The sequence below is a fragment of the Zalophus californianus genome, chromosome 1, assembly GCF_009762305.2.
Source record: "Zalophus californianus isolate mZalCal1 chromosome 1, mZalCal1.pri.v2, whole genome shotgun sequence".
Lineage (NCBI taxonomy): Eukaryota > Metazoa > Chordata > Mammalia > Carnivora > Otariidae > Zalophus > Zalophus californianus.
The window spans coordinates 17,978,939-18,006,574 of NC_045595.1; the positions used below are offsets into that span (position 1 = coordinate 17,978,939).

Sequence of the window (27,636 nt, forward strand, 5' to 3'; positions counted from 1 at the left end):
TGCTTCTCCCTCTCTCTCTGCCCCTCCCCAGCTTGTGCTCTCTCTCTCACAAATACATAAATGAAATCTTTAAAAAAAAGACAAGCCAGTTAACTGTTTTTTATTTGTTTATTTATTTTATTTTTTTGACAGAGGGAGACACAGAGAGAGGGAACACAAGCAGGGGGAGTGGGAGAGGGAGAAGCAGGCCTCCCGCCGAGCAGGGAGCCTGATGCGGGCCTCGATCCCAGGACCCTGGGATCATGACCTGAACCGAAGGCAGACGTTTAACAACTGAGCCACCCAGGTGCCCCCAGTTAACTGGTTTTATAGAAGGGAAAGTAGTGCTCACAGGATCAAGAATTTTGGTTGGGAAAAGTCAAAAAGGGGTAGAAATGCCACACAGAAGAGACAAACTTTCAGAAAAGTTTGATTTTGAGCCCATGGCATCACAAAATGCAAACTAGACCCAAAACCCATCTCTGGCCAAGTTTCATCATGATGTTTAGGATGACTAGGGTGAAGGTGACAATTTCTGAGACGTCCCTACCTGGAGGGAGTATCCTTCAAACCTCAAATCTGGTCTTTCTCCCTTTATAGTGCCTCAGATGCTTGTGTAACCAGAATTGTGCTATGTAGGCTAGAGCAGGGAGGGACAGTACATGCTGTGTGTCCAAACCACTCACTTTACGAAGAGGCAGTGGCAGCTCTGAAGAAGGGCAGCATGACCAAGGGCAACAGTAAGGCATCAGGAGCATGATCATCCTTGAAATAGGAGACCAGGGCTGCTGTCTATGGGAGTCCAGAAACATGGAGGATAAGCTCTATCATCAATGGAAGAAAGGTCCAGAATGCCCAGGTGGACCTCAGTATCACTCTTGATAATTCCTGGGGTTTAAACAGTATCATGGGGTGCCTGGGTGGCTCAGGTCATGATCCCAGGATCCTGGGATCGAGCCCCACATCGGGCTCCCTGCTCAGGGGGGAGCCTGCTTCTCCTTCTCCCTCTCCCTCTGCCCCCCTGCTCCTGCTCTCTCTCACTCTCTATCTCAAATAAATAAAATCTTTAAAACAAAACAAAAAAACACAGTGTCAGGAATGTCCACAGCAGGTCATCAAAATTTGTTCAATGAGGGGCGCCTGGGTGGCTTAGTCGGTTAAGCATCTGCCTTCGGCTCAGGTCATGATTCTGTAGTCCCAGGATCGAGCCCCGCGTCGGGCTCCCTGCTCAGAGGAGAGACTTCTTCTCCCTCTGCCCCTCCCTCCCCCTATTCGTGCTTGCTCTCTCGCTCTCTCAAATAAATAAAATCCTTAAAAAAAATTTGCTCAATGAATGAATAAGTTGAGTTAGACTTAATTTCTGACATTCTAATTCAGTACTTGGGTAATACTCATGTAAATTCACAAGTCATTATTCAGTAAGTTCCTGGTCAACATGTTGCATTTTATCTGCATATCCCCAAATAATCAGGTAACAGTGCCATCTGTGCCATCATCTGTGATGGGGCATTTGTCCATAGAGAGGATGGGTATGGGTAAAGGAAGCAAAATTCATACTTAACATGAGGCCTTGTGAAACAAACACAGATTCCTTAATCACAGTAAACTGTTTTAATTCTGATGTTATAAAATGGATGCATTAAGATTGCTGAGGATATATTCAGGTGCCTGTGATAAGTACAGAACATATAAGAAAGCAAAGTCCTCATGTCACATGCACTCTTCAGGGCTGAGACTGTGGACAATATGCTGTTATTGTTGTCCTGGCCCTTCTTAACTGTTCATAGCAATACCACCACTAAAACCACAGAAGCCAAGACATATTTAATTTTTATTTATTTATTTATTTATTTATTTATTTTTTTAAAGATTTTATTTATTTATTCGTGAGAGACACAGAGAGAGTGAGCGAGAGAGAGGCAGAGGGAGAAGCAGGCTCCCAAGGAGCAGGGAGCCCGATGCGGGACTCGATCCCAGGACTCTGGGATCATGACCTGAGCCGAAGGCAGACGCCCAACCATCTGAGCCACCCAGGCGCCCGACATATTTAATTTTTAAAGCCTTGAAACAAGGCCAGTTTGGCTTTGAGACAGCTCAGCTACCAGTTTCTTGAGCTCCGTGGGCTGTCTCAAATGCTTACCCACTATCTGACCCTTTTGTACTGCCAGGTCAAGGCAAGATCAAACTGGAACATGATTTTGTTGAACAGCTTCTTTTGGTTACTTGGAAAGAAATTGTAGGTCTACTGGGTTATCACAGGATCATTGCTTGTTCTCCTTATCGATGTTACCGAGAAGGAAATGGTAGAAGTAATATTGTCAGACAGGAGATGTTGTCTGCTGGGCTTCATTGATCAGTTTATCTTCCCCAGCAAGGGTTATACCTGATGCCCTTCCACAGCATCCCTGACAACTCAAATACCATGCTGTGATAGTTAATTTTTTAAAAACATTTAAAATTTAAAAAAATTTTTGTTTACTTTGTTTTTAAAGATTTTATTTATTTTAGAGAGAGAGCATGTGAGTGTTGGGGGTGAGGCAGAGGGAGAGGGAGAGAGAGAGAATCCTAGGCAGACTCCATACTGGTTGGGACGTGGTCTCATGACCCTGAGATCATGAACTGAGCCAAAATCAAGAGTCATACTGCTTAACCAACTGAATCACCCAGGTGCCCCTTAATTTTTTTATTTTTATTTATTTTTATTTTTTTAGTAAACAACATCTTTTATTTGCCCAAGGCCAGCTGTTGTAGGCATTGAGGCCCCAAGACTTCCAGAAGGGATGAAGGGAGGAGGGGCAAACCATCCTGCTTACCAATTGCTGCCTGCCCCCAGGAGGCAGCAGGAGGTAGGAAGGGAGATAAAGTCTACATTTGTGCCATCAAGGATCACGCCTGCTTTCAGATACTTATAAACATTCAGTTGCTGTGGAGGAGGAAACTGAGGCACTCTGACCCCCCAGGCCTCTATGTGCTAGTCCAAGTTTCTGCCTGCTCCTCTTTCTCTCTCTCCAGAATGAGCTGCAGGCAGCCTTTTGCTGGGGAGGGTCTTAGGAGCCCATCTGGTGGCCTGTGGGGGGGAAGGCCAGCCAGGGTCAAGGGCTGGGGATGGGGGGGAAGGAGGAGGGGTGTGGTTGGAAAAGCAGCTGCTGGGAGGGGGGAGTCAGCACTGAATAGGGGACCCCAGCTGGGGTTTCATAATGATATCAGTGGGGGACAGCCAGAGCCCTCTGCTGTCTAGATGGGGAAACTGAGGCAGAGACTCCTCCCATCTTGGAGAAGGGAGGGGCCTCCTATCAGCTATTCCGGTCCGTTCATCTTCTCCACGAAAACACTACAGCCTGGGAGCTGGACTGCCTCGTCAGTGGTCACTCGGTGTTTACACTGAGACACAAGGAGTGGAAGGCAGCTGGGTCACCTGGCCAGGGAGCCCGCTCCTGTTGTGACAAACCAGAGGGGCACCTTCCCCTACCTCAGCTGCTGCGGAGAGAGGCAGGGCTGAGCCTGCCCATCCCCACTCACGTGCCTGAGAAAGGCTCATTTTTAGCACCTGGCCTCTTTTCCCTGCCTGGAGGGAGGTTGGGTGACAGAGCAGGGAAGAAAGTGGCCAAAGGGGACAGGGAGACCTGGAAGCAGGGCCCCAGGGGATGTCTGATTGTGCTCTTCTCCCCACCCCAAGGGAACCCGGGCTGAGCAGGGCCCTCGGCCACCATGCAGCGTGGATATGAAGAGGATGCTGTCCTGGTCCTGCAGCTGGTAGTCCAGCTTGCCCAGCAGTTCCCAGTCTGCATCATTAACCAGCACCAGAATTCCTGGGCGCACGCTGTCTCCCTGGATGAACAACTCTCGCCGCTCTTAAAGCAAATTCTTCTTGATCCGACAAGGAGGTTCCAGAAGTTCCAGGGCTCCTCCTGTCCAGGTAAGGTGACCTGATGTTTCTTTACGCCGTCGCAAAGGAGCTCCACACCACCTCTGAACTCCACCTCCACTGACAACGGCGCTGCCGTGTTGAGGAAGCCCAAATTTTTTTATTTTTAAGTAGACTCCATGCCCAGTCTCAGGACCCTGAGATCAAGACCTGAGCTGAGATCAAGAGTCAGAGGCTTACTCGACTGAGTGCCCCCATGATAGTTAATTTCATGTGTCAACTTGACTGGGCCATGGGGTGCTGATGTTTGGTCATCCATTGTTCTGGGAGTTTCTGTAAGGGTGTTCTGGGATGAGATCAACATTTAAATCAGTAGACTGAGTAAAGCACATTGCCTTCTCCCGTTGTGTGTGGGCCTCATCTAATCAGTTGAAGGCCCAAATATAACAAAAGGACTCTTTCTCAAGTAAGAGAATTTTCCTGCCTGACTGCCTCCAAACTGGGGCATTGGCTCTTCCCGGGTTTTCAGCCTGCTAACGTTCTAAAAGGAACTACTCTATCAGCTCTTAAGGGTTGAGAACCATAAGAACCATTCCAGACTCAGACTGGAATGAAATCATCAGCTTTCCTTGGTCTACAGTTTGCCAACCCATCCTGCAGATCATGAGACCTGCCTGCCTCCATAATTGCATAAGCCGATTCCTTATAATAAATCTCTGCACACACACACACACACACACACACACACACACTCCTTATTGGTTCTTACTGGAGAACGCTAATACATATACCCAGGCCTCCTGTCTAATTTTCAAGAGCTCACATCCCAGTCCCAACAATGTATCTGCCAGATGAGTACTATGATGGCCAGGAACCCTAAAATGAGAGGACAAACAACACAGGGCCGCACCAGAAGGTCAGACATGATTTGTCAGCCTTTATTAACCAAAAGCAAAGCCGAGCCCTAGAGTTTCCTTTTAAAAAACCCAATCTTGTTTACGGCAAACAATGATTTAATTATATGTTCAATACTACAGAGCAATAATTGATCACTTTCTAATCACTTATTCTTCTGACATTAAAATACAAGTGTAAAACGGTTAAAATAAGATTCTCCCCAATGATTTAAAAACAACTCCAATTGAAAGACATTTCGAACACTATGTGTAGAACTCAGGACCAAAAAAAGACCGTAAAACATTTTACCTTTGAGGTAGCACAATAATGCTGAATTAGATTTCTTTTATTACAATGAGCTTAAGAAAACAGTGAGGAAATCTACCTTTTGCTCAAGGTGGGCTAAATGGTTTTCTGCAAATACCCCATGAGGTTAGTGACAGTTTTCTCCTTTCTCTCTCTCTCTCTTTTTTTTAAGTATAAAGATAGCCCTGCAGTGTGTAAAAGGAAACCCACAGGGGAAGGCTGCTTCCCATAACATAGACATTAGAATCATTGAGGAACGTCAGCAGTCAAGACAGGAGTAACAAGAGGTAATTGTAGTGAAAAACCAAAACAACTTGTATCTTGGCAAGACTGGTTTACAAGTGTATGTCAAGAACAAAAATTCCAACATTAGCCAACTGAAAACAAAAGATGACATTCATGGGTCTTTTTCCTTTTTCTCTGTGCAAAAATGCTCTTTCACTTTTTCTAAATGAGAGAAGACTGTTTCTACACTGCGACTTGACATGGAAATGCTGTGTGCCCAGGGTGCCGCTGGGCACCAGTGGCACCTCTCACTGATTACCATTGTGAGCAGAGAATCTGGGCATTAAGAGGATGAACATGACCTCTCCTGGTCGGAGAACCATTTCTTGCCACTTTGCTGCTGAATTCACTCATTAAACTGCTCAAAGAAAAGATGCACCCTGACTCCTGCGAATCTACAGCAATTATATGTAAGACTATCAACTAAGAGGACAGCACACATGAACCCTTCCTTCAGAGACTACAACCAAAACAAGAGAGTGGGTGTGATAAACTGGGGCTAGAAGAAAGGATAATATTGTAGGCTGGGCCTCAAGGCTCTCAGGAATATTTTCCATCATCCCAAATCAATAACAAAGCCAGGAAAGAGGGCGTGAAGCTCTAACCCATGGAAGAGAAGAATATAAAAGGGATCTCTTCCCAACACACTCCTCCCCTTGAGGCTCAACCAACAGTGCAGGGCTTGCCTGGCATAATGTGGACACCAGAGCCCTCAGTTGAGCTTGGTCTGCCACCTCTGATTCCCCATGCTGCAAAGAGAACTGGAACCCTGCCAGACTCCTGGCACTATTTCACTCACACTGGTCCCTTTAAAGTCTTCCTTCCTCAAGCCAGACCCCCAAGGGGTGCTGTATGCAGTGAGGATCTATACTCGTGATCCATATGTCAGTCTGTAGTTAGAGCAGGAGGACTTAAACCTGGATGAATTCTACTCTGTAAAACAGCAACCATCAGTGAGTTGGGGGTACCAAAGAGGCTTCTGTGAAGGGGGAAGACTGAATTGGGATGTGCAAGAAGGCAGGATGAGAAGCCCATGCCTAGCAGCCTGCAGGAGTGACTCTGGCACTAAGCTCCCAGCCAGTCCTGACTAATGCTGGCATGGGAGTGCAAAGGGGGCATCTGCTCAGTGTTTAAAGAGTCCTTGAATAGAGGGGGCTAGACCTCTCTGACACTCCTAAAGCTCACTGTACCTACTTTTGGAAGAAACAGGTGTGATTCTTGTCTGCTAAAGTGCAAGATCTGCTTTCTTAATTTATTTGATAATAAAGCAACACCCTAGAAAAGAACCTTGGAAAATCGTGGGGAAAAAAACCACATGGGCTTTCCCATAGCTAGCTGCCTGTTTTGGGGTATTAGTTACAACCTTTCATAATTCTGGGAGCTGCAACGCAGGCTACCTAGCTAGGGTGGTCTGAAAAGAGTCCTTCTGCTTTCACTTCACGGAACACAAGAAAAAGGGAGATTTGACCAAGGTTGTGGTGGGTCACCACTCTGGAAATCCCTCCACCACGCTGTCCATGGCAAAAGCAGAGAGCCCCGCTTCTATGGACAATGGAAGTGACCATGTGGGCTCTATCATTATCCTACAACAGGAATGACTCAAGCCCCAGCATGCAATCTCTTAGGGGTTTATTGAGTTACACAAGTTTAAAAAGTAAATCATATTGGAAAGGGCCTCTTGATTTAATATAACCTTGGCTACAATATTCAAATTTATCTCTATGCAAACTTCACACTGCTCTTAGGATCTCTTATAGCATCTAAGTCATTCTCAAAAAAAAAATTTATCCTTAACTATATCTAGTTAATTAGGATAATTCATCACAATTCTACTTGATATAATTAAAAGGTTAAAAAGTTTTAAAATACAAGCTAATTTACTTTCCTTTGGGGTTAATAATTGGAACCCCCAATATCCCAACACCTTAATTAGAAAGGTCTTTGCAGTAATTTCATGGATTTTTAAAAACAAAGAGTTGATCTTCAGGATGAATGCCTGAGTCAGCTGACACTGATATATATGACCAGGTCCAACGGGAATTCCCCAAATACAGAAATAAAAATTTTTTTAATTTCAAAAAAATAGCTGCTTCTTCTTTAAAGAGTTTAAAAATTGATAGTTCAACAGCAAAGCTATGAAACAACACTGGAGAAGGAAAGGGGGCTCTCTTTGTTGTAGTACAACCTCTTGCTGGCACACTGCCATTATCAGCTGGTAGGGCAACTGGAAATAAGATGGCAGGAGTTGCCCAGGGAAGCATTTGGGTCAGATAAAGTCATGGCACATCCAGACCCTGGCTCCTTAGAAATGGACAACAATTCATTCATGCAAACCGCACAGAGAGTAAATAAAACAAAACAAAATCTACTGAAACAAAACAAAACAAACCAAAACCCCCAACCCAGAAAACCTTCCCTGGCTCTCCGCTACCTGAAGAATGTGCTGATCGCAAATTCTCTGCTCTAACACGGGTCTTCATGGCCGATCAGTGTGCTCTGGGGTGCTGAGCTGCTGGGCCTGGGGCAGGGCCCTGCCCCCAGCATCGCTGTGAATTTGGAGATAGCTGTCATGGGTGCCCCAGGCCCGCAGACCTCCAGCCTCCCTGCCGCATCTTCTACTGTAAAACCGAAGGCTACCAGTGTGAACAAATGCGGACTTTCTCAAAGGACAAACGAGAAGATCAAGGGCTATGACAATTCCTCCCTTGAGAAAGGTCAGGGGCGGGTGTCTACAGTTGAACACAGCTCTGTGAAGACCTGTGGTGACTTCCAACAGCAATAGTAGCAGCCAGAGAGGAAAGGAAGATGATTATGCTGTGGACTTTGTATCAGGCACTTAAACTGTTGGAGAGACATGCCATTGTGAACCAAAGATGTGACAACTGGGTTGGAATAATCATTACGAGTGGTCTAATAATGGGCTTTCAGAAGCAAAGTGGAGGAGGTGTGGGCTGAACCTTGGCCCATCTTGTAGTGCTGACTTTCAAGTGTCCTACATGCCCATGGCCACAGCGATAGCAGCTGGCGGCGGCAGCAACAGCAGGAACGGGTCTGTTGTGTCTGTCTTCTGTGTGTGTTCTGTGGCTGACTGGGAGGTTTTGGTGTCACACTGAGAAGGCTCTGGGCTTCTGCCTACTGCCCGGGGTCAATCAGATCCATGCTGGAGCCAAACATCTTCACCAGCTGTTCCTCGTAGTGTGAGATGTTCCTTTTCATGATGTCCATGCAGGGCCCCAGAAGCCTCTCAAATGCTTGTACGTCCATAACTGCATTGTTAAAAAGAGGCGCGAGAGAATGAATTCTCTACACCAATAATTCAAAGTCATTTCCCTGATGCAAACCTTTTCTCACATATACCTGTTCACCTCAGGGAATCAGACTGGGGGATGCTGAGTGCTTGGAAAAAGGACGGATGTTTCTATGTGAGCACAGCCAGACTGTGTCATCTGTTGGCAACTTTGCAGAGCCCAACAGCACCTACTCACTCGGTCCCAGCAGAGCCCTGGACACCTGCCTCTGTGACTGCTCTTCTCACAGGCTGTCCTCACTCAGTGCTCAGAAATGTCTGCTCAAAGGGTACAGACCATTTCTAGTTAGTCCCACAGACTGTTCAAGCCTAGATGTATGTGAGAACTGGTGAAATGAGTCAAGGCTTACTGATGGGGAAAAAAAAAATACTGCGTGTTAGAAAAAAAAAGTATTTGTGCATAAGAATTTATTTTTCTTACCTAAGCATTTGACATCTCCCACTGCATAAGCTGAAGCAGCTCTGGGTTTGTTGGTGACCAGTGCAAGCTCTCCAAAGTACTGCCCCTTATGGCAACGGGCAATCTCGACCTCCTGGTTCCCACCATCCTTGTTTGCTTTAGTCTAGAGCAAGTGGAAAACATGACCTAGGCTGATTCCAGAATCACAGCTGAGCACATCCAGTTACACACACTTGCATTCCCTTCTCAGGACACTTAAAATACAATTACTGAGAAATTCACTTTGCGGAGACACTAACTGTACCATGTCAACTGCAGGGGCTAATTCATCTCAGTGGTCTGGTTTATTTTTTTTATTTTTATTTTTTAAAGATTTTATTTATTTATTTGACAGAGAGAGACACAGTGAGAGAGGGAACACAAGCAGGGGGAGTGGGAGAGGGAGAAGCAGGCTTCCTGCTGAGCAGGGAGCCCAATGTGGGACTCGATCCCAGGACCCTGGGACCATGACCTGAGCCAAAGGCAGACGCTTAACGACTGAGCCACCCAGGTGCCCTCAGTGGTATGGTTTAATTAGAGGAGTTGGCTTTTACCTGGGCCTTCATCCAAGACCCAACACCTTTCAGGTAATGGCTAAATATCAAGAGGTAGGGAGCAGACCATTTTCTTTGGAAGATTTATATGTATCTTCCAAAGGAAAAAAAATAATTATTATAACATACATTATATATATTATGTCAATATATATGATATTATAGTGTCAATTATATATTAATACATATATATTTTTGCATATTAATATAATATATATTTTTACGTATATATTTTAATACATTATACATTTACATATATTATATATATATATATATATATATATATATATATGAATGCTGTCCTTTTGGTAGATGCTGACTTCTAAGGTGCAAGGGAAAAGACAAGATCTTTTGTTAAGTCCTGCTAAATGATGTCAATGTTTCTCTTAGGTAAAGTTACAATCCCGGGTCACTTCTTTTTTATCTGAGACCATGCCTTTCTCGGACAATACTTTACAGTAACAAGTTTTCTTTTTAGGTACTGCCTGCTCTGTAAGTTAGTGGTTCCCCACCCCTCCACCACACGCATTTTTTTTTTTTTTAGAAGAGCTAAGTGACTAAAAAAATTTTTTTATAATGTTCAACCTGGATATTTAGTGCTTTAACTCTGTATTAAGAAATCAAGCAGGGGGGAGCCTGGGTGGCTCAGCCAGTTATGCGTCTGCCTTCAGCTCAGGTCATGATCCTGCGGTCCTGGTAAGGAGCCCTGCATCGGGCTCCCTGCTCAGTGGGGAGTCTGCTTCTCCCTCTCCCTCTCCCCTCTGCTTGTGCTGTCTCTCTCTCTCAAATAAATAAAATCTTAAAAGAAAAAAAAAGAAATCAAGCAGGTTTTAATTTGTGCTTATCAAATTATGGAAAATAATGTAGCATATCACATTTAATATCTAGAGTTTCCTTTTTTTTTTTTACAAATCCATCTGCTAAGCTAAGCAATAATTTCAGTAAAAAAATTATTTAGAATTTATTAGTAAGAATTAGTCTCAATCTCTAAGAGCCACTTTAGGTTATAGGCAGATAATCTTCCTTCCACACTTCTGCCCCAACCTGTTTGCTCTGAAGTTGATCTGCTCCATCAGAGCCAACACTCTCCTTCCAATTTCTGTAGCATTCTCTGGGTCTGCAGATGCGTTTGTGCCCAAGTAGTCCCTTCTTTAGAGTAGCAGTTAACACACTGTCATATGAACACCAGCCCCCTGGGGATTTGTTACAATTCAGATTCTGATTCAGTAGGTCTGGGGCAGAGTCCAAGACTGCATTCCTGACAAGCTCCCCCAACCCCCAGGGCCACAGTGCTGCTGGTCCCACATACCCAACATTATGCTGTGATCAAGAAGTGTCAATGAGTATTTGAAAAACAAACATGTATCACTAGTCCAAAAACAATAAAACTAGTCCAAAAACAATAAAAGAACATAGACGTTTCAACCTACTGTTTCATGTGAAACAGCAGAGCTATTTTTAATAGAGGCAGTAATCATGTTTTTCTTTCTCCATATTTAACTTTTACTAAAGATAGTCTGTAAAAGGTTTCATATTAGGTTAGAATTATATTTAACTATTTTAACAAATTCTGCATTCTTAAAAAAATTGGAATAGGGAAATCTGGTGACAATGGATTTATGATGAGAATCATTCCTCCCACTTACTGGTCATCAGTTTTCTAGGCCTCCCTATCCACGAAATGGCACAGTAATGCTGGTCCTAAAGACCTCCCCCCCAGTGCTCTAGAAAGGAAGCTTTTTTCATATTCAACACCCATGTGTATGCCTTTATCATGTAATTCCCCCATTTTCTACTAGGGGGTTTATCTTTTTCTTATTGATTTATAGGCCAATATTTCTCATATCATTAATTATGTCACAGAGGCAAAGGCAATAGGAACAAGGAGAAATATACTAAATCCCTACCACTGGAGGTACTTAAACATGGGTCTTTGCCAGTCACATACCTCATAGAACAATGATGGTTTTGTTATACTAGACACACTTCACATTATTTAAAGCAAGCAGCTACTTTCTGTGCATGCACCTGGCATAAATTGCACCATCACACACAGACTCACCTTGCTTCTGATCAGGATGCTCACCTCTCCGGACTCTATAATGTAAAAGCTATCAGCCTTTTCACCCTAGAAAGGGAGAGAAGGTTGTCAGAGCTATACATATGTATTGGCGAGGGACACAGAAATACATAATTTTCTCATTGCCCTGATTTTTTTTTTAAAGATTTTATTTATTTATTTGACAGAGAGAGACACAGCGAGAGCAGGAACACAAGCAGGGGGAGTGGGAGAGGGAGAAGCAGGCTTCCCGCTGAGCAGGGAGCCCGATGTGGGACTTGATCCCAGGACCCTGGGATCATGACCCGAGCCAAAGGCAGACGCTTAACGACTGAGCCACCCAGGCGCCCGTCATTGCCCTGATTTGTATTTATTTTCCAACTCTACAAATTAACCAGTGGCTAACAAATTTAGTACAAAACAAGAGGATCCTGGTCACTGGGAATGTCAGTCCAACTATGACTGACGCACATCTCTCACTTCCCAACATGGAATATTCATATTTCTCCCCATGAATATGCCCAGGCTGCACACAGCATCACTATTGCTCAGGTTAGTCTGCTATGGAAACCTGTGACCAGGGGAGGGAGGACGGGGGGGGGGGGGCGGGGGACCAAGAGACAAGACTGCTACAGACAGTATTAAGGTGACTAATCTGGACCACCAAATGCAGCCCTCCAGAGGACAGGGTGGATCTGGAGAAAGCCCTGCCTTGGTGAAGGAGGTACTTTGATGCTGGTTGATGTCACCCTTATGAGCCTCAGGCTTTTCTTTCACTTGCTTGGATTTTAAACCACTTGGCTGAACCGGTCATTCAGGTATTTCAACAAGTAATTAAGTACTTACTATGTGCCAAGGCACTGTTTTAGGCATGTGAGATGTATCTGTGGACAAAACAAATATCCCTACTCTTGTGGAAATCACAGTCTGATAGGGCAAACAAACTGTAAACAATCAACATAGTGAATCAGCAAATGATACTGTTGCATTGGAAGGCAATTAAGTACTAGGGGAAGAAAGCAGAGCAGGCAATGTGGGATCTGGAGTGCCGGGGGAGGAGATGGCTACAGTATATAGATAGCAGAGTTTCATCAGAGGGTGAGATCTGAGCAAAGGCTGGGAGAAAAGGCTTTCACAGGCCCATTTCAGTCTCTGACACCTTTCTCTTAACATCTGGAGCAACGACCATCTACACTGGATAATTAAATACTAATCATGTGTCCGCATTCCACGGGGGTCTTTTTTTTTTTTTTAAAGATTTTATTTATTTATTTGAGAGAGAGAGAATGAAGAGAGAGAGAGTACAAGAGGGGGGAGGGTCAGAGGGAGAAGCAGACTCCCTGCTGAGCAGGGAGCCCGATATGGGACTTGATCCCAGGACTCCAGGATCATGACCTGAGCCGAAGGCAGTCGCTAAACCAACTGAGCCACCCAGGCGCCCCTCCACGTGAGTCTTATGTCTTCAGAAGAATCTACACTTCTGAATTTGTGTAAGACTTCAATGTCCTTCGACTACTGCACAGAACCCCAAATGTCCACCTTACAACTGAGGCTGCCATTCCTGAGTCAGTCTAGTCCCAGTTCACTATGTAATAATCACTGCTCCATGTGAGTAGAAGTCACAGCGTTATAAAGAGGTGTCTGCGGGTTTCTGCGGTGCTGTGTGGGATAAGTACCCTGTACCCAGCAGAGCCAAATCAGCATGAAATTCTAGAATTACACAAAGAGCTCCCTGACACGAGTTGCTGAAAGAAACTAAGGGGGAGCCAGACGCAGAGTCACCAGGAGGAAGAGTGGTTTCTAGGTCCAAGAAGGGAGTTTCATAAGGGAAGATGTGATTACCTGTGTTCAGTTCTGTCGGGAGGTCAAGAGTAATAATGATTCAAATGTGTGGAAACATTCGGTGACCAAGACAAGGGTGGTGAGTGACAGCACTGAGCCACAAAAGGGACAGGTGGTGAAGGGTGGTGCCCGAGCTCTTTTTGTTTAGATAGATGTGCTCATTTTTCAAGGCTGCAGCCTGATGAACTTTTATACATGTATGTAGCTGTGTGACCACCCCCTCGATCAAAACAGAAAATCTTTCTGGCCTCCACCCTACGGAGTGTTTCTCAGTCAAAACCACCACTACTTCACCTATTAGGTAACTGTGTCTGACTTCTGTCCTTGCAGTTTTCCTTAACTTCTGTTAAGGAAAGGAAGGCTGTTCCTTAACTTCATGTAAATGGAATCACACATTGACTTTTGTGTCTGGCTTCCGCTAGTCCACATTGTGAGATGGCACTTTGAAAATGCTTGCCTGTGAAACGAATGAGAAGCTAGTTGCTGGGGTAAAAACAGTGAGTGGAGGAATCCGAGTGTATTTTGAGGACAAGAGAGACTCAGTCATGTCTACAGGATGAAAAGAATGAGTTTGATGAGGGGCACCTGGGTGGCTCAGTCGTTAAGCGTCTGCCTTCGGCTCAGGTCATGATCCCAGGGTCCTGGCATCGAGCCCCATGTCGGGCTCCCTGCTCAGCAGGAAGCCTGCTTCTCCCTCTCCCACTGCCCCTGCTTGTGTTCCCTCTCTGACTGTGTCTCTCTGTCAAATAAATAAAGTCTTTGAAAAAAAAAGAGTAAGTTAGATGAACAGGGGTGCTCAAATAGAGCAGAATCTGCTACCAATGCTGTGTGCTCCCTCCCAGCAGGCACTCTGGTGAGCGCTGCATGTACATTGCTTCATACGAGCACCTAAGAAGTCAATAAAATCGGTACTACTGCTATTCCATTTTACAGATGAATTTCCTCAGAAGCTCAAAAGATAAATAACTTTGCCATAGGAGGCAAAGGGAATAACTGGTGGATTCCAGACTGAGAGGAGATGGGAAGGAATATTACCAAGACCACGTGGAATAATGAGGCTTCCCTAGGTAAAAGTCTGCTTCTCCCTCTGCCCTCACCTTGCTCTCGTGCTCTCTCTCTCACTAATAAATAAATAAAATCTTTTTAAAAATTTGTAAGGACGTAACAAGAGAAACTCTGAAGGGGGCAGCTCGCCAGGGGCTCCCCTGACAGCACATATGGTCTAGAGAACACCCAGAGACAGGCTGAGATGCACACTAGCATCCCACCATCCCGTGCAACAGGCAGTGGCTTCTGTTCTTTCTTCTGTATCTGGGCGCCAACTGCACACCTGCATTAAGCAAGGCACCCACCTTAAGGCACAACCACATGTAAAGAACAACTGGGTTGCAGGAAGAGGCTAGTGGTATGCTGGTGCTAAAGAGCCCCAGCAGTCCCAGCACAACTGTCAAGAGGGACTTAAGGCAGCAATCTCTAAATGCTGATGATCATCACTGATCTTCACAGATGCTGGGAAGCTTCTAGTTTTAAACTGCTAAGCAACCAACTCAAGAGAATGGGGGAGGGGGATATAGCAAAAACAAAGTAGAAGAAAGGAAGTAAGATAAAGACAGAAAGTAATGAAACAGAAAACGTTCAATAGGATTAATAAAAGGTGCGAGTTGGTTCTTCAAAAAGACTGAAGGAATTGATAAGCCCCTCGCAAGCTTGAGCAAAAAAAAAAAAAAAAAAAAAGGAGAAGGCACAAAACAACATCAGGAATGAAGACAGGAACATCATTCTAGGTTTTGTATATATTTAAAAGGTGTTATAGGGGAAACAATCAACAAAACTAAAAGGCAGCCTACAGAATGGGAGAAGATATTTGCAAAAAACATATCAGATAAAGGGTTAGTATCCAAAATCTCTAAAGAATTTACCAAACTCAACACCCAAAAACAAATAATCCCGTTAAGAAATGGGCAGACAGGGGCGCCTGGGTGGCTCAGTCATTAAGCATCTGCCTTCGGCTCAGGTCATGATCCCAGGGTCCTGGGATCGAGCCCGGCGTCGGGCTCCCTGCTCAGCGGGGAGTCTGCTTCTCCCTCTGCCTGCCACTCCCCCTGCTTGTGTTCCTGCTCCCACTATCTCTCTCTGTCAAATAAATAAAAAATCTTAAAAAAAAAAAAAAGAAATGGGCAGACAACATGAATAGACACTTTTCCAAAGAAGACATCCAGATGGCTAAGAGACACATGAAAAGATGCTCAACATCACTCATCATCAGGGAAATGCAAATCAAAACTATGATGAGATACTACCTCAAGCCTATTAGAATGGCTAAAATTAACAACACAAGAAACAGCAGGTGTTGGCGAGGATGCGGAGAAAGGGGAACCTTCTTGCACTGTGGTGGGAATGCAAGCTGGTACAGTCACTCTGGAGAACAGTTTGGAGGTTCCTCAAAAAGTTAAAAATAGAACTACCCTATGACCCAGCAATTACACTACTAGGTATTTACCCAAAGGATACAAAAATACAGATTCAAAGGGGTACATGCATCCCGATGTTTATAGCAGCATTATCAACAATAAACAAACTATAGAGAGAGCGCCCAAATGTTCAACTGATAAAAATAGATAAAGATGTGGTACACACACACACACACACACACACACACACACACACACACAGGAATATTACTCAGCCATCAAAAAAGAATGAAATCTTGCCATTTGCAACAACGTGGATAGAGCTAAAGTGTATTATGCTAAGCGAAATAAGTTAGAGGAATACAAATACCATATGATTTCATGTGGAATTTAAGAAAGAAAACAGATGAACATATTGGGAAGGGTGGGGGGAAAGGAGAGAGGACAGAGGAACCATAAGACACTGTTAATGATAGAGAACAAACTGAGGATTGATGGAGAGAGGTGGGGGCGGATGGGCTAGATGGGGGAAGTTAAAAGGAGGGCACCTGTTGTGATGAGCACTGGGTATTGTATTTAAGTGATGAATCACTGAATGCTACTCCAGAAACCAATATTGCAATGTATATTAACTAAGTAAAATTTAAATAAAAATATAAAAAAATAAAAGGTGTTACAGGAACATTATGACCAACTTTATGCCAAAAACACTGAATTTTAGACAGAGATGAAATAGAAAACTTAAATAGCTTAACAATTAAAATGATTTAATCTATAGTCAAAAATCTTCCCACAAAAGAAACACTGGTAAGTTCCATAAGGTATCGAAGGAATTCTAGTCTTTTTTTTTTTTTTTAAGATTCTATCTATTTGACACAGAGAGAGCACGCATGCGCACAAGCAGGGGGCGCAGCAGGCAGAGGGAGAGGGAGAAGCAGACTCCCCGCTGAGCAGAGAGCCTGAAGTGGGGCTCAATCCCAAGACCCTGGGATCATGACCTGAGTCGAAGGCAGACGCTTAAGGGACTGAGCGACCCCAAGGAATTCTACTAGTCTTACACAAACACAAACTCCTCAGATAATAGGAAGAGAACAGAATCCCAGCTTACATTATGAATCTAACATCCTGATATCAAAATTTGACAAGGCTGCTGTAAGAAAGGAAAATTATAGATCAGTCTCACTTGGGAATATAGCCATAAAATCTTAAACAAAATATTAACAAACTAGATTCATCAACATATGAAAAGGATACTACACAATGACCAAGTTGGTCTATCTCAGCAACAAAAGTCTGCTTTAACATTTCAAAATCAAATCAGTGTAATCACTGAAGCCTTGTTCATAACAGCTAAAAACTAGGAACACCCCAAATGTCCATCAGCAGTGGGGAGGCAAATAATTTATTCACACACTGGAATATTGTATAGCAATGAAAACCAAACTACAGCTGCACACAACAATGCGGGTGAATGCTGAGCAAACAAAGATGCAAATAAAAGAATACTTTCTAATTCCAATTTAGAAATTTAAGAAAGTAGCAGGATGTGGCCATACTGTTTAGGATGTATACCTCAGTGGCAATCACTACAAAGGAAAGCAAATACATGACTACCATAAAAGTCAGGATAGGGAGGAAGGAGGGCTTGTGACTAGGAAGGAGCTCATGAGGGTGGAACAGCTTCTGAGGTATAAGGGGGCTTCTCTGAAAATATCTAGAAATAAGTTTTTGGATTATAGAATAAATTCAGCTTTACAGGATAAGGGCAAATTTCTCTCAAAAGGGGTTATTCTATTAACAGTAAATAAAACTTCCTACTACATCTTGCAATTGTCAGATTCCTACTTTTTGCCAAGCCAATAGGTATGAAAATAGTTCTCACTGTGGTTTTTATTTTTTTATTTTTATTTGAGAGAGAGAGAGAATGAGAGAGAGAGAGAGAGAGCACGAGAGGGGGTAGGGTCAGAGGAGAGAAGCAGACTCCCCACTGAGCAGTGAGCCTGATGTGGGACTAGATCCCCGGACTCCAGGATCACAACCTGAGCTGAAGGCAGTCGCCTAACCAACTGAACCGCCCAGGCGCCCTCACTGTGGTTTTTAATTTGTACTTCCTAATTACTCAATGAGGCTGAAGCCAATTCATTTTTCACTGATGCCAGAACTATGGTTCGAGAATACAATTCTCACAGGGGCGCCTGGGTGGCTCAGTCGTTAAGCGTCTGCCTTCGGCTCAGGTCATGGTCCCAGGGTCCTGGGATTGAGCCCCACATAGGGCTCCCTGCTCCGTGGGGAGGCTGCTTCTCCGTCTCTCGCTCCCCCTGCTTGTGTTCCCTCTTTCACTGTCTCTCTCTCTGTCAAATAAATAAATAAAATCTTAAAAAAAAAAGAATACAATTCTCACAGTGACATCTTGCCTCTCAAAAATCTTTGAAAGTGCTTCTCAAACATTTCCACCAAGTATTCTTAATGCAAGGGCATTACCAAGTCTTGGAACAGTCTACAGCAGTGTTTTTCAAACTTTAGCAAACATTAAAATCGTCTGGAGGTGTTGTTGATACCAAAACCAGAAAAAGACATCACAAGAAGAGAAAACTACAGACCAATATCCTTCATGAACAAACACCAAAATCCTTAATAAGGGAGTTACCCACTACATGCTAGATGGGATGCTGCCTAATTCACGAATTACTTAATAAAGCCAATAAGATCTTCAAATTAAAAAAAAAAAAACTTAGCAAAATTTTCGCAAATCCAGTAATAAATAAAAAGGATAATATATCACGACCAAGTAGGACTCACTCCAGGATCAAGCTTGGTTTAATGTTCAAAATTCAATCAATGTTAAAAAAAAAGTCAAGCAATGTAATTCATACTTGTTAACTAGAAAAGAAAACCCATATGAGCACCTCAATAAAAACATCTTGCAAAATTCAACATCTTTTCATGATAAAAACTGAGAAAACTAGAAGAGACGGACCTTCCCTAACCTGATTAAGGGCATTTATTATAAAGAAGTTTACAGTTTACATTATACTTAATGGTGAACAACTAAATGCTTTCCTCCTAAGATCAATAACAAGACCAATAACAAGACATAGATGTCTGTTTTCAGCGTTTCTATTCAATATTGTACTGGAGGATACATCCAATGCGATAAGACAAATTAATTAAAAATTAAAAAGAAGGTATACAGAAGTAAAACTGTCTTTGTTCATAGATAAAATAATCATCTACATAGAAAATCCCAAGGAAGCTACAAAAAAGCTACTAAAATCAGCGAGGTTAGCAAGGTTGTAAATACCACAGGATCAATGTGCAAAATTCAACTGTATTTTTATACACTAGCAATAAATAATTAAAAATTGAAAAAAGGAAAACCACTTAATGTTAAAAATATGAAATATCCAGGTATAAATTTAACAGATGTGTAAGACCTGAAAAGTATAAAATGTTAAGGGAAAAATTAAAATATATAGAAAAGTATAAATAAAAGTATATAAAAAGTATAAAAAAGTATAAATACCTGAAAATTATAAAATATTACAGAGAAAAATTAAAATATATAGAAAAATTTAAAAAATATAGATATATTATGTTCATGAACCAACTCACTGTAGTGTACGTATCTGACGATAAGCTTTTTTGATTGTAATGTAAGTGAATGACATTAAGCTTTTGATTATTGAGGCAACCATTTCAAAGACACCCATCTTGAATAAACATATTGCCAGCTACACAACTAGATAAAGACCCAGGCTGCTCCCACCTATAAAGTTTCCCTTTTAGAAAGCCCTGGGAAATGTAGAAAACTGACTGCTGGAGTGACCCCACTTTTCTCTTCCCAGACCCTAATTCCTGCTCTTACGTTTTAAATTCGCCAATAAAGAGTGAACCTTTATTGGCGTTGGACACCAAACCCTGGACACCCCACCCTCATCCCCAATAAAGACAGAATTCCAGGTCCCCCACCCCACCCTGTGACCTCACTGTGTGGCTCTGGATGTGCCACGTACCCTCCAGGATCTGTGAGTAATAAACCCGTTTTTTCAAAGTTCCCTCATGGCTGTTGCTGAGGTAAATCTTGCAGTCATAATAAGAACCACAGGGCTGGTCCAGCCACAACACGGCTCTGGAGAACTGTCTGTGGGGGCTTGCTAGAAGTAGGTGAGTGTCCCAGGCATTCCTAGCTGATAGCATCACTATTAATGACCTGAGACTGACACAAAACACTCACTATTGTTACAATGTCAATTTCTCCCCAAATTGATCTATAGATTCAACATATTCCCAATAAAAAAAAAATCTCAGCAGGCTTTTTTGGTAGAAATTGTTAAGTTGGTTCTAAAATATATACAGAAATGCAAAGAGCACAGAGTAGCCAAAATAATTATGAAAAAGAACAAAAAAATCTGGAGGGCTTAAACTATCTGATTTTAGGACTTAATATAAAAATCTTTTATAATCAAAACAGTGCAGTATTCAATGGAACAAAACAGAGACCACAAATAGTCCAAAAAACATATGGCCAAATATTTTTCAATACAACTGTCAAGGCAATGGGATAGGACAATCTTTTCAACAAATGATGCTGGAATAATTGGACATCCATATGCTAAACTCTGTAAAAACTTTACACCATGTACAAAAATTAACTCAAAATGGATCACAGATCAGGGGCGCCTGACTGGCTCAGTCAGTAGAGCATGTGACTCTTGATCTCAGGGTCATGAGTTCAAGCCCCATGTTGGGCATGGAGCCTACTCTAAAAAAAAAAAAAAAAATCACAGATCTAAATGCATGAATTAGAACTGTGAAATATCTACAACTGCCCTGCTCAATACAGTAGCATGTGGCTACTGAGCACTTGAAATGTAGCTTCTACAGATTTAGATGTGCTGTAAGTATAAAATACACATCAAATTTTGAAGACCAAGAACCAAAAAAAAGAATGTAAAATATTTCATCACTGAATTTTTATATCACTTAGATGTTGAAATGGTATTATTTAAAGATATTAGGTTACATATATCATATTATTAGAATTAAGTTCACCTTTTTAAAAGATTTTGGCTGCTAAAAAATTTTAAATTACATGTGTTTTACATATTTATTTAACAGTGCTGGCCTAGAGGTAAACATAGGAGAAAGTCTTATTGACCTTGCAAAGATTTTTTTTTAAATAGGGCATGAGAAGCATGAATTACAAGAGAAAAAAAAATTATAAACTAGATTCTTCAAAATTAAAAACTTTTGTTTTTTTTTAAAGGTTTTTATTTATTTATTTGAGAGAGAGAGAGAGAGACCAAGAGTGTGTGTTGGGGGGGGGCAGAGGCAGAGGGAGAAGCAGACTCCCCACTGAGCAGGGAACCCGACATGGGGCTCGATCCCAGGACCCTGAGCTCATGACCTGAGCCGAAGGCAGACATTTAACCAACTGAGCCACCCAGGTGCCCCAAAACTTTTGCTTTTTAAAAACTACCATTAAGAAAGTGAAGGGACAAGGGAGGTGGGTGGGGGATAGGCTAGATGGGTAATGGGGATTAAGGAGGGCACTTGTTATGATGAGCACCAGGTGTTATATGTAAGTGATGAATCACTAAGTTCTATTCCTGAAACCAGTATTACACTGTTTGTTAACTAACTAGAATTTAAATAAAAGTTTGGAAAGAAAAAATAATTAAAAAAAGAAAAGAAAATGGGTCACCTGGGTGGCTCAGTTGGTTAAGCATCTGCCTTCAGCTCAGGTCATGATCCCAGAGTCCTGGAATCAAGCCCCAAGTCAGGCGCTCAGCCCAGTGGGGAGTCTGCTTCTCCCTCTGCCCCTCCCCCTGCTCGTGCTCTCTCTTGCTCTCTCTCTCTCTAATAAGAAATAAAAAGAAAAAAAGAAAAGAAAATGAAGAGACAAGCCAGAGTCACAGCCACAGACTGGGAGAAATATTTGCCAACCATTTGTCTGATAAATGATTTGTAGTCAGATTACATAAAGAACTCTAACAACTCAATAATAAGAAACCAAATTACCTAATTGTAAATAGGGCAAAAGATTTGCAGAAACTTCATCAAAAAAACATATGGATGGCAAGCAGTCACAGGAAAAAGATACTCAACATCATTAGACATTAGGCAAACACAAATTAAAACCAAAATGAATTACCACTTCATATCCACTAGAATGGTTAAAATTAAAATGACTGTTGATACTGAATGTTGATGAGGATGCAGAACAACTGGAATTCTACTACATTGCTGGGGGAATGCAAAATGGTAGAGCCGTTTTTAAAATGTTTGGCAGTTTGTTAGACATACATATGCCATATGACACAGCAATTCCATAAAAACACATGTCCACACAAAGACTTGTATAAGAATGTTCACTGCAACTTTATTCATATTTGCCCCAAACTGGAAAGACCTCAAATGTCCGTCAACTGGTGAATGGAAAGACAAATTATGGTAGATCCATATAGTGAAATACTACTCAGCAATAAAAAGGAACTATCTGATGACACATACAACATGAAAAAAAATCTTAAAAACATTATGCTAAGAAAAAGAATTCAGACACAAAAGACTACATGTTATACGATTTCATTTATATGAAATTCTAGAAAAGGAATTTCTGTAGTGTTAAATAAATCAGTAGTTTCCAAGAGTAAGGGGCTGGAGCGGTGGATTGACTAAAAATATAAATGAGGGAACTTTTTGGGGTGATGGAAATGCCCTATACTACTATGATTCTATGATTGTAGGAATGGCTATAAAACTCTAGAACTATACACTTGGTGATTTTATTGTAGGTAAAATATACTGTGACAAACCTGACCAAAACAAACAAACAGACCAACATAAAGCACAGTTTCTGATTCCTAAGAACTTGCATTTCTAACAATTCCTATCAAATTCCCAGATGACACTGATGCTGCTGTTCCTGGGACCTCACTTGGAGACCCCTTGTCTAGAGACATTGCCAAAAGGGGTCTAGAATAAGCTGAGATCATCCTAATTCTTGCCCATTCTGTGTCGCCACCTAACACTCCTATCTTCAAGAGGACAGACACTCCAGAAACACTGCTGCTTCTCATACCTCCTGAAGGCCTGGTGCTTTCAGAATGAACTAGAAGTCCTTTGGGAGTAAATTAAAGCACCTCAGGATCAGAAGCAAATTTGACCTGTCAACATATCCCATTTAACAGACCAGGACACCTGCCCTGGAACAGGGCTCACACCCACAGGCCTTTGCTCATATTGTTCTTTTGTCCTGAAAGACCTTTCCCTGACCTCAACTGCTGAAGCTGCACTTATTCTCAGCCCATTCCAAATGGTATTTCCCCCACAGAACCATACGGAATACTTCCTTTCCTACATGTTCTCACTGACATTCACGTGTTCCTTCATTATAGTGCTCACATCTAGTCCTACGTGTGTAGCTTAATAAATGTCTATAGAGAATCAAACCAATTTCTAATTGAAGGAATTTTTTTTAAGGTTTTATTTATTTTTTTGTCAGAGAGAGAGGCAGAGCACAAGCAGGAGAGCGGCAGGCAGAGGGAGAAGCAGGCTCCCCGCTGAGCAGGGAGCCCGATGTGGGACTCGATCCCAGGACCCTGGGATCATGACCTGAGCCGAAGTCAGACGCTTAACAACTGAGCCACCCAGGCATCCCTCTAATTGAAGGAATTATTAACAGCAGGAGTACCTAGAAAACAAAGGCATTTAAAGATGCCACTCATAGTTTTTTTGTTAGTCCTTTTTCTCTGGGAGTTTCTCTCTCTCTCCTTCTGTGATAATAAGGCCTGATTAGTCCTTGTAGTGCTGGTTGGGCCAACTCCACCCACTGGCCCTAGGGGTGGGCTCAGGACTTAGGTTTGACCAGTCAGGAGCCTTTCCTCCTCCGAGCTCCAGCTCTGGGTTCATGATGGGAACACTGCCCAACCCAGACCAACCAGATATTTTCCCAGTGTTCTTGCCAGAACCAGGCAGAGAAGTTTACACCTGAAGTCTTTACATATAATTAAAGATGCAAAGATAGTAGACAAGGAAAATTTTTACACAACACTCATCACAATGACCCAGGCCACTGTGTGGTGATCCTTACAGCACCCAAAATAACATGAGAGAAAGGCACAAAGGCAATATTAAAGACAACTTACAAATCTGGCCAATCACTGAAGACTGAAGACTCTGGGTTATGTTGGATTAGCTAAGAAGGCACCTTTGGGCCCAACATAGAAGGTAAAGGGCACAACCCTTAGACCTTCTCCAGGCTTTAGCACCAACGGATGAAGCTTACTCAAGGGTCAAAAGAAAATGATGTCCAAAAGAACTAATACCAGAAACCAGCGAAAGGTGAATGGAAGCAAGAGATGTGCATGTGTCCATGAGATGAACATCAATGGGCTTCAGAGGACTCTGCAGGAAGTGTGCCCTAGTAGCGAGCAACATGAGCTCCTGAAGTGAGAGGACAAGGGATGCACTAATCCTTTAGGAGGTGATTCTCAGGAAAGGAGCGGCACAAGGACGTGCTCACCTGCGTGATTATGCGCTCTCCATCCTTATAGACCTTCTCTCCTATTACATCCACAATCTTCATTCGTTCTGACACCTGAAACAATGGACATACCCATAAACTACAAGGAAAAGACCTCAATTGAAAGTCACAAATAATATCTAAACAACACAGAAGTGGGTTAGAATAGTCCAATTTGAAAACTTAATAAATTACTTTGAAATATTAAATCTCCATAAACACTCTTATTCAAATACGCTTTACCTCTAGTGATTTAAGGAGAGGCACAGATTCAATAAATGATTCAAACATCCTTCTCTTTTTTGCATTGTTTTTCACTATGATTCTTCTAAAAGTCACACGGTCCTACAAGAAAGAACATGAAAATTCTGGTAAATGCCTCTGTAAGAGAACACCAATGATTTAATTAACTGGATGACAGCAAAAATTAGAGGACTATGGAATGTACTGGGCCAACTGAGTGTTTAATGATATTTTAATCAGAGTCACCCCTGGAAGAGAAAGACTGGTAACCTGTGTCAGACAGACGTCCCCTGAGGAACTGCTTGCTATCTATACTCCATGAGCGCCACCTATGGGTCATAAACAGAATACAAAATACAGAACTCCCAGTCAAACACTTGTGAGCTCCCAGTCACTGTTCAATGTGAAAAGAGGCACCTTTGAAAAAAAGAGATAAAACAATCAGAGAGCTCTTGCCCTGAAGGACTTTACAGTCTCAATGGGGAGACAATACAAAATATATGGGAATAAAAAATCTACAGTTCAAGACAGCATATGAAATGTGCTAGGTGAACGCTAAAAACAAGAAGAGTTAAGTGCCACAAGAATTCTGAGGAGGGAGAGAGAGAGATCACAGTAGGCTGGAGTGATCAAGGATATTTTTGTTGCAAAAATATATATTTTGGGGGTGCCTGGGTGGCTCAGTCGGTTAAGTGTCTGCCTTTGGCTTAGGTCGTGCTCCCAGGGTCCTGGGATCGAGCCCCGCATCGGGCGCCCTGCTCCGCGGGGAGTCTGCTTCTCCCTCTCCCTCTGTCGCTCCTCCTGCTTGTGCTCTGTCAAATAAATAAATAAAATCTTAAAAAAATTTTTTGGTGGGATGCCTGGGTGGCTCACAGTTGATTAAGTGTCCAACTCTTTTTTTTTTTAAAGATTTTATTTACATATTTGACAGAGAGAGACACAGCGAGAGAGGGAACACAAGCAGGGGGAGTGGGAGAGGGAAAAGCAGGCTTCCCATGGAGCGTGATCTCAGCTCAGGTCTTGATCTCAGGGTCATGAGCTCAAGCCCCATGTTGCGCTCCACACTAGGTGTGGAGCCTACTTAAAAAACAAATACATAAATATATATAATATATATAAGTAATATAAGTATTATATATATAAATATTTATTTAAAATTTAATATAACTTTTAAAAAATATAAATTTGGGGGTACCTAAGGGAGGGGGAGGATTTAAATTAATGGAAAGAGGGGGAGAAACTCAAGATAGAAGGCAGGAACGTGAAAGGTCCCTTGGCCCCAGCAAGTCATGGATTCAGATCAGGAGACAGCTAACCAGAGCTACAGTCAGGTCCCCCTCAGATATGTGTACGTATGTGTAGGGAAGGACACACACAGACAGGAGAATGTTAATTGCTTAGTTTTAGGTTTCTTGTAGCTAAGTTAATTGCACCTTTTGTCCGTCTCAGGCTGTCAGGGGTGGAAAAGTGTTTGTTTTTTTTCCTTTGAAAGCACATAATAAAATCCTCAAGGCTGGCAGAATGAAACATAGCAAGGTAAGGACATGTTTAACTGTAAGTTGCTAGTGGCGTAGAGAAATCCCATAGAAGACAACTGAGTTGAGACGTCCAAATGGGTTTCACTGGCTCATAGTCCATTAGCTACAGAATTCCCAGCCCCTATCCCATACCATGTTTTATCTGCCTTCCTAGAGAAGTCACTTACTACACCCTATACTCCTAGTATGAGCTACAGAAGACTCCAACCCTCCCCCTGAACTGCTGTAGAAATCATCTGCTCTTCAGCACAGAGCCAGATTCTGCTCCATTTCTTCTCCATCTGTCTGCTTGCAAAGAGCCATTCGATCTCTGATTGCTCTAATGGGCTGCATGATTTGCCACTACTTTTTTAAAGTCCAAGGTTAGAGATGTATCATTTAAAATGTTACTGTTATACTTTGGAATATTATTCCATTATCTTTAGAATTCAGTTTCTACATGTTTTCTGGGCCAATCTAGGCATGAATGCTATAGAAAGAGGACAATCAAAAGTGAGAAAATGGGAATTATAAAGTTCTCTTCCTTCTATTTGAGTAGGCATTATCAAAAAATATTCTAAAAATCCCTCTACAATGTCACAAAGATTGCTACAATTGCAATAGCAAACTATTTCTATCTGAAGAGAAAACAACTGGTATCTCCCAAAGTGACAGATTTATTAATGTTCCAACCCTTTCTATGCAGACTTCCACCCTTCCCAGAGCTCTCACGCTGAGCAAGGCCAGCCCCTGTGGTTGTGGAGGGCATGCAAAAGCAGCGGATCTTAACCCAGCTTTCAGGGAGCTTCCAATGGAGCTGTGAAGAGGAAACTCCCACTGGGAAGTAGTGGCTGCTTCAGGCACCAAGTGTTCCGAGTCAAGCATAACAGCCTGAGGGTTCAAAAGAGAAAAGGAACACTACACTTTCCTGTGATTGCAAGCGTTTCCTAAGAAAGTTTCTATTGACTTTCACTTTTGCCAAGAGAGAACGGGAGCAGAGACTGTTAGCAGTCATGGTGGCAGCTGCCCCCGGTAAGAGAAAGAATGTAGGATCCAATTTGAGAAACTCAAGTAACAACACCAAGCCCTCCCTGCTTTGGCCTCAGAAGGCATTTCCAAGGCCTTGGAAGGTAACAAGAAGTCAGGCTGTGGAGGAGCCTCTTGGAGTCACTTTCTTGGAAGCGGTACTAAAGCACATGAACAAAGCAGGAGAAAAGCAGAGGCCAGAAGGGCATCTTGATAGGATGCTTAAGAGAGCAGGGAAAGGAAGAAAAGACTGCAAAAGATCAGGCTAAGAAGCAGAAAGACAAGGCAGGGATCTCAGGAGAGGGAGCTTCAGGAAGAGAATGGTGATAAGCAGCACCACAACCATGGAGAGCAGGTGTCCCATTCTGTAATCTCCTCC

The 27,636-nt window shown here is 42.6% G+C and overlaps 1 protein-coding gene and 1 pseudogene across 2 annotated transcripts in view; both read right to left on the reverse strand.

The window, feature by feature from the left end:
* Window positions 1–2,459: 2,459 nt before the first annotated feature.
* Window positions 2,460–4,001, reverse strand: LOC113916071 (annotated as a pseudogene).
* A 760-nt stretch (window positions 4,002–4,761) lies between these two features.
* PRKAR2A (protein kinase cAMP-dependent type II regulatory subunit alpha) overlaps window positions 4,762–27,636 on the reverse strand; it is a 106,292-nt gene continuing 83,417 nt past the window's right edge. Inside the window, exons 7-11 of one of the 2 annotated variants that reach the window (XM_027582651.2) lie at window positions 24,715–24,816; window positions 24,472–24,546; window positions 11,695–11,760; window positions 9,061–9,202; window positions 4,762–8,598 (exon numbers count right to left, since the gene is read on the reverse strand). In XM_027582651.2, the coding sequence (XP_027438452.1) occupies window positions 8,465–8,598; window positions 9,061–9,202; window positions 11,695–11,760; window positions 24,472–24,546; window positions 24,715–24,816 (519 nt within the window). In that variant the 3' untranslated portion in view covers window positions 4,762–8,464. The remainder of the gene's footprint in view (window positions 8,599–9,060; window positions 9,203–11,694; window positions 11,761–24,471; window positions 24,547–24,714; window positions 24,817–27,636) is intronic. The other variant, XM_027582652.2, reaches the window with a different exon arrangement.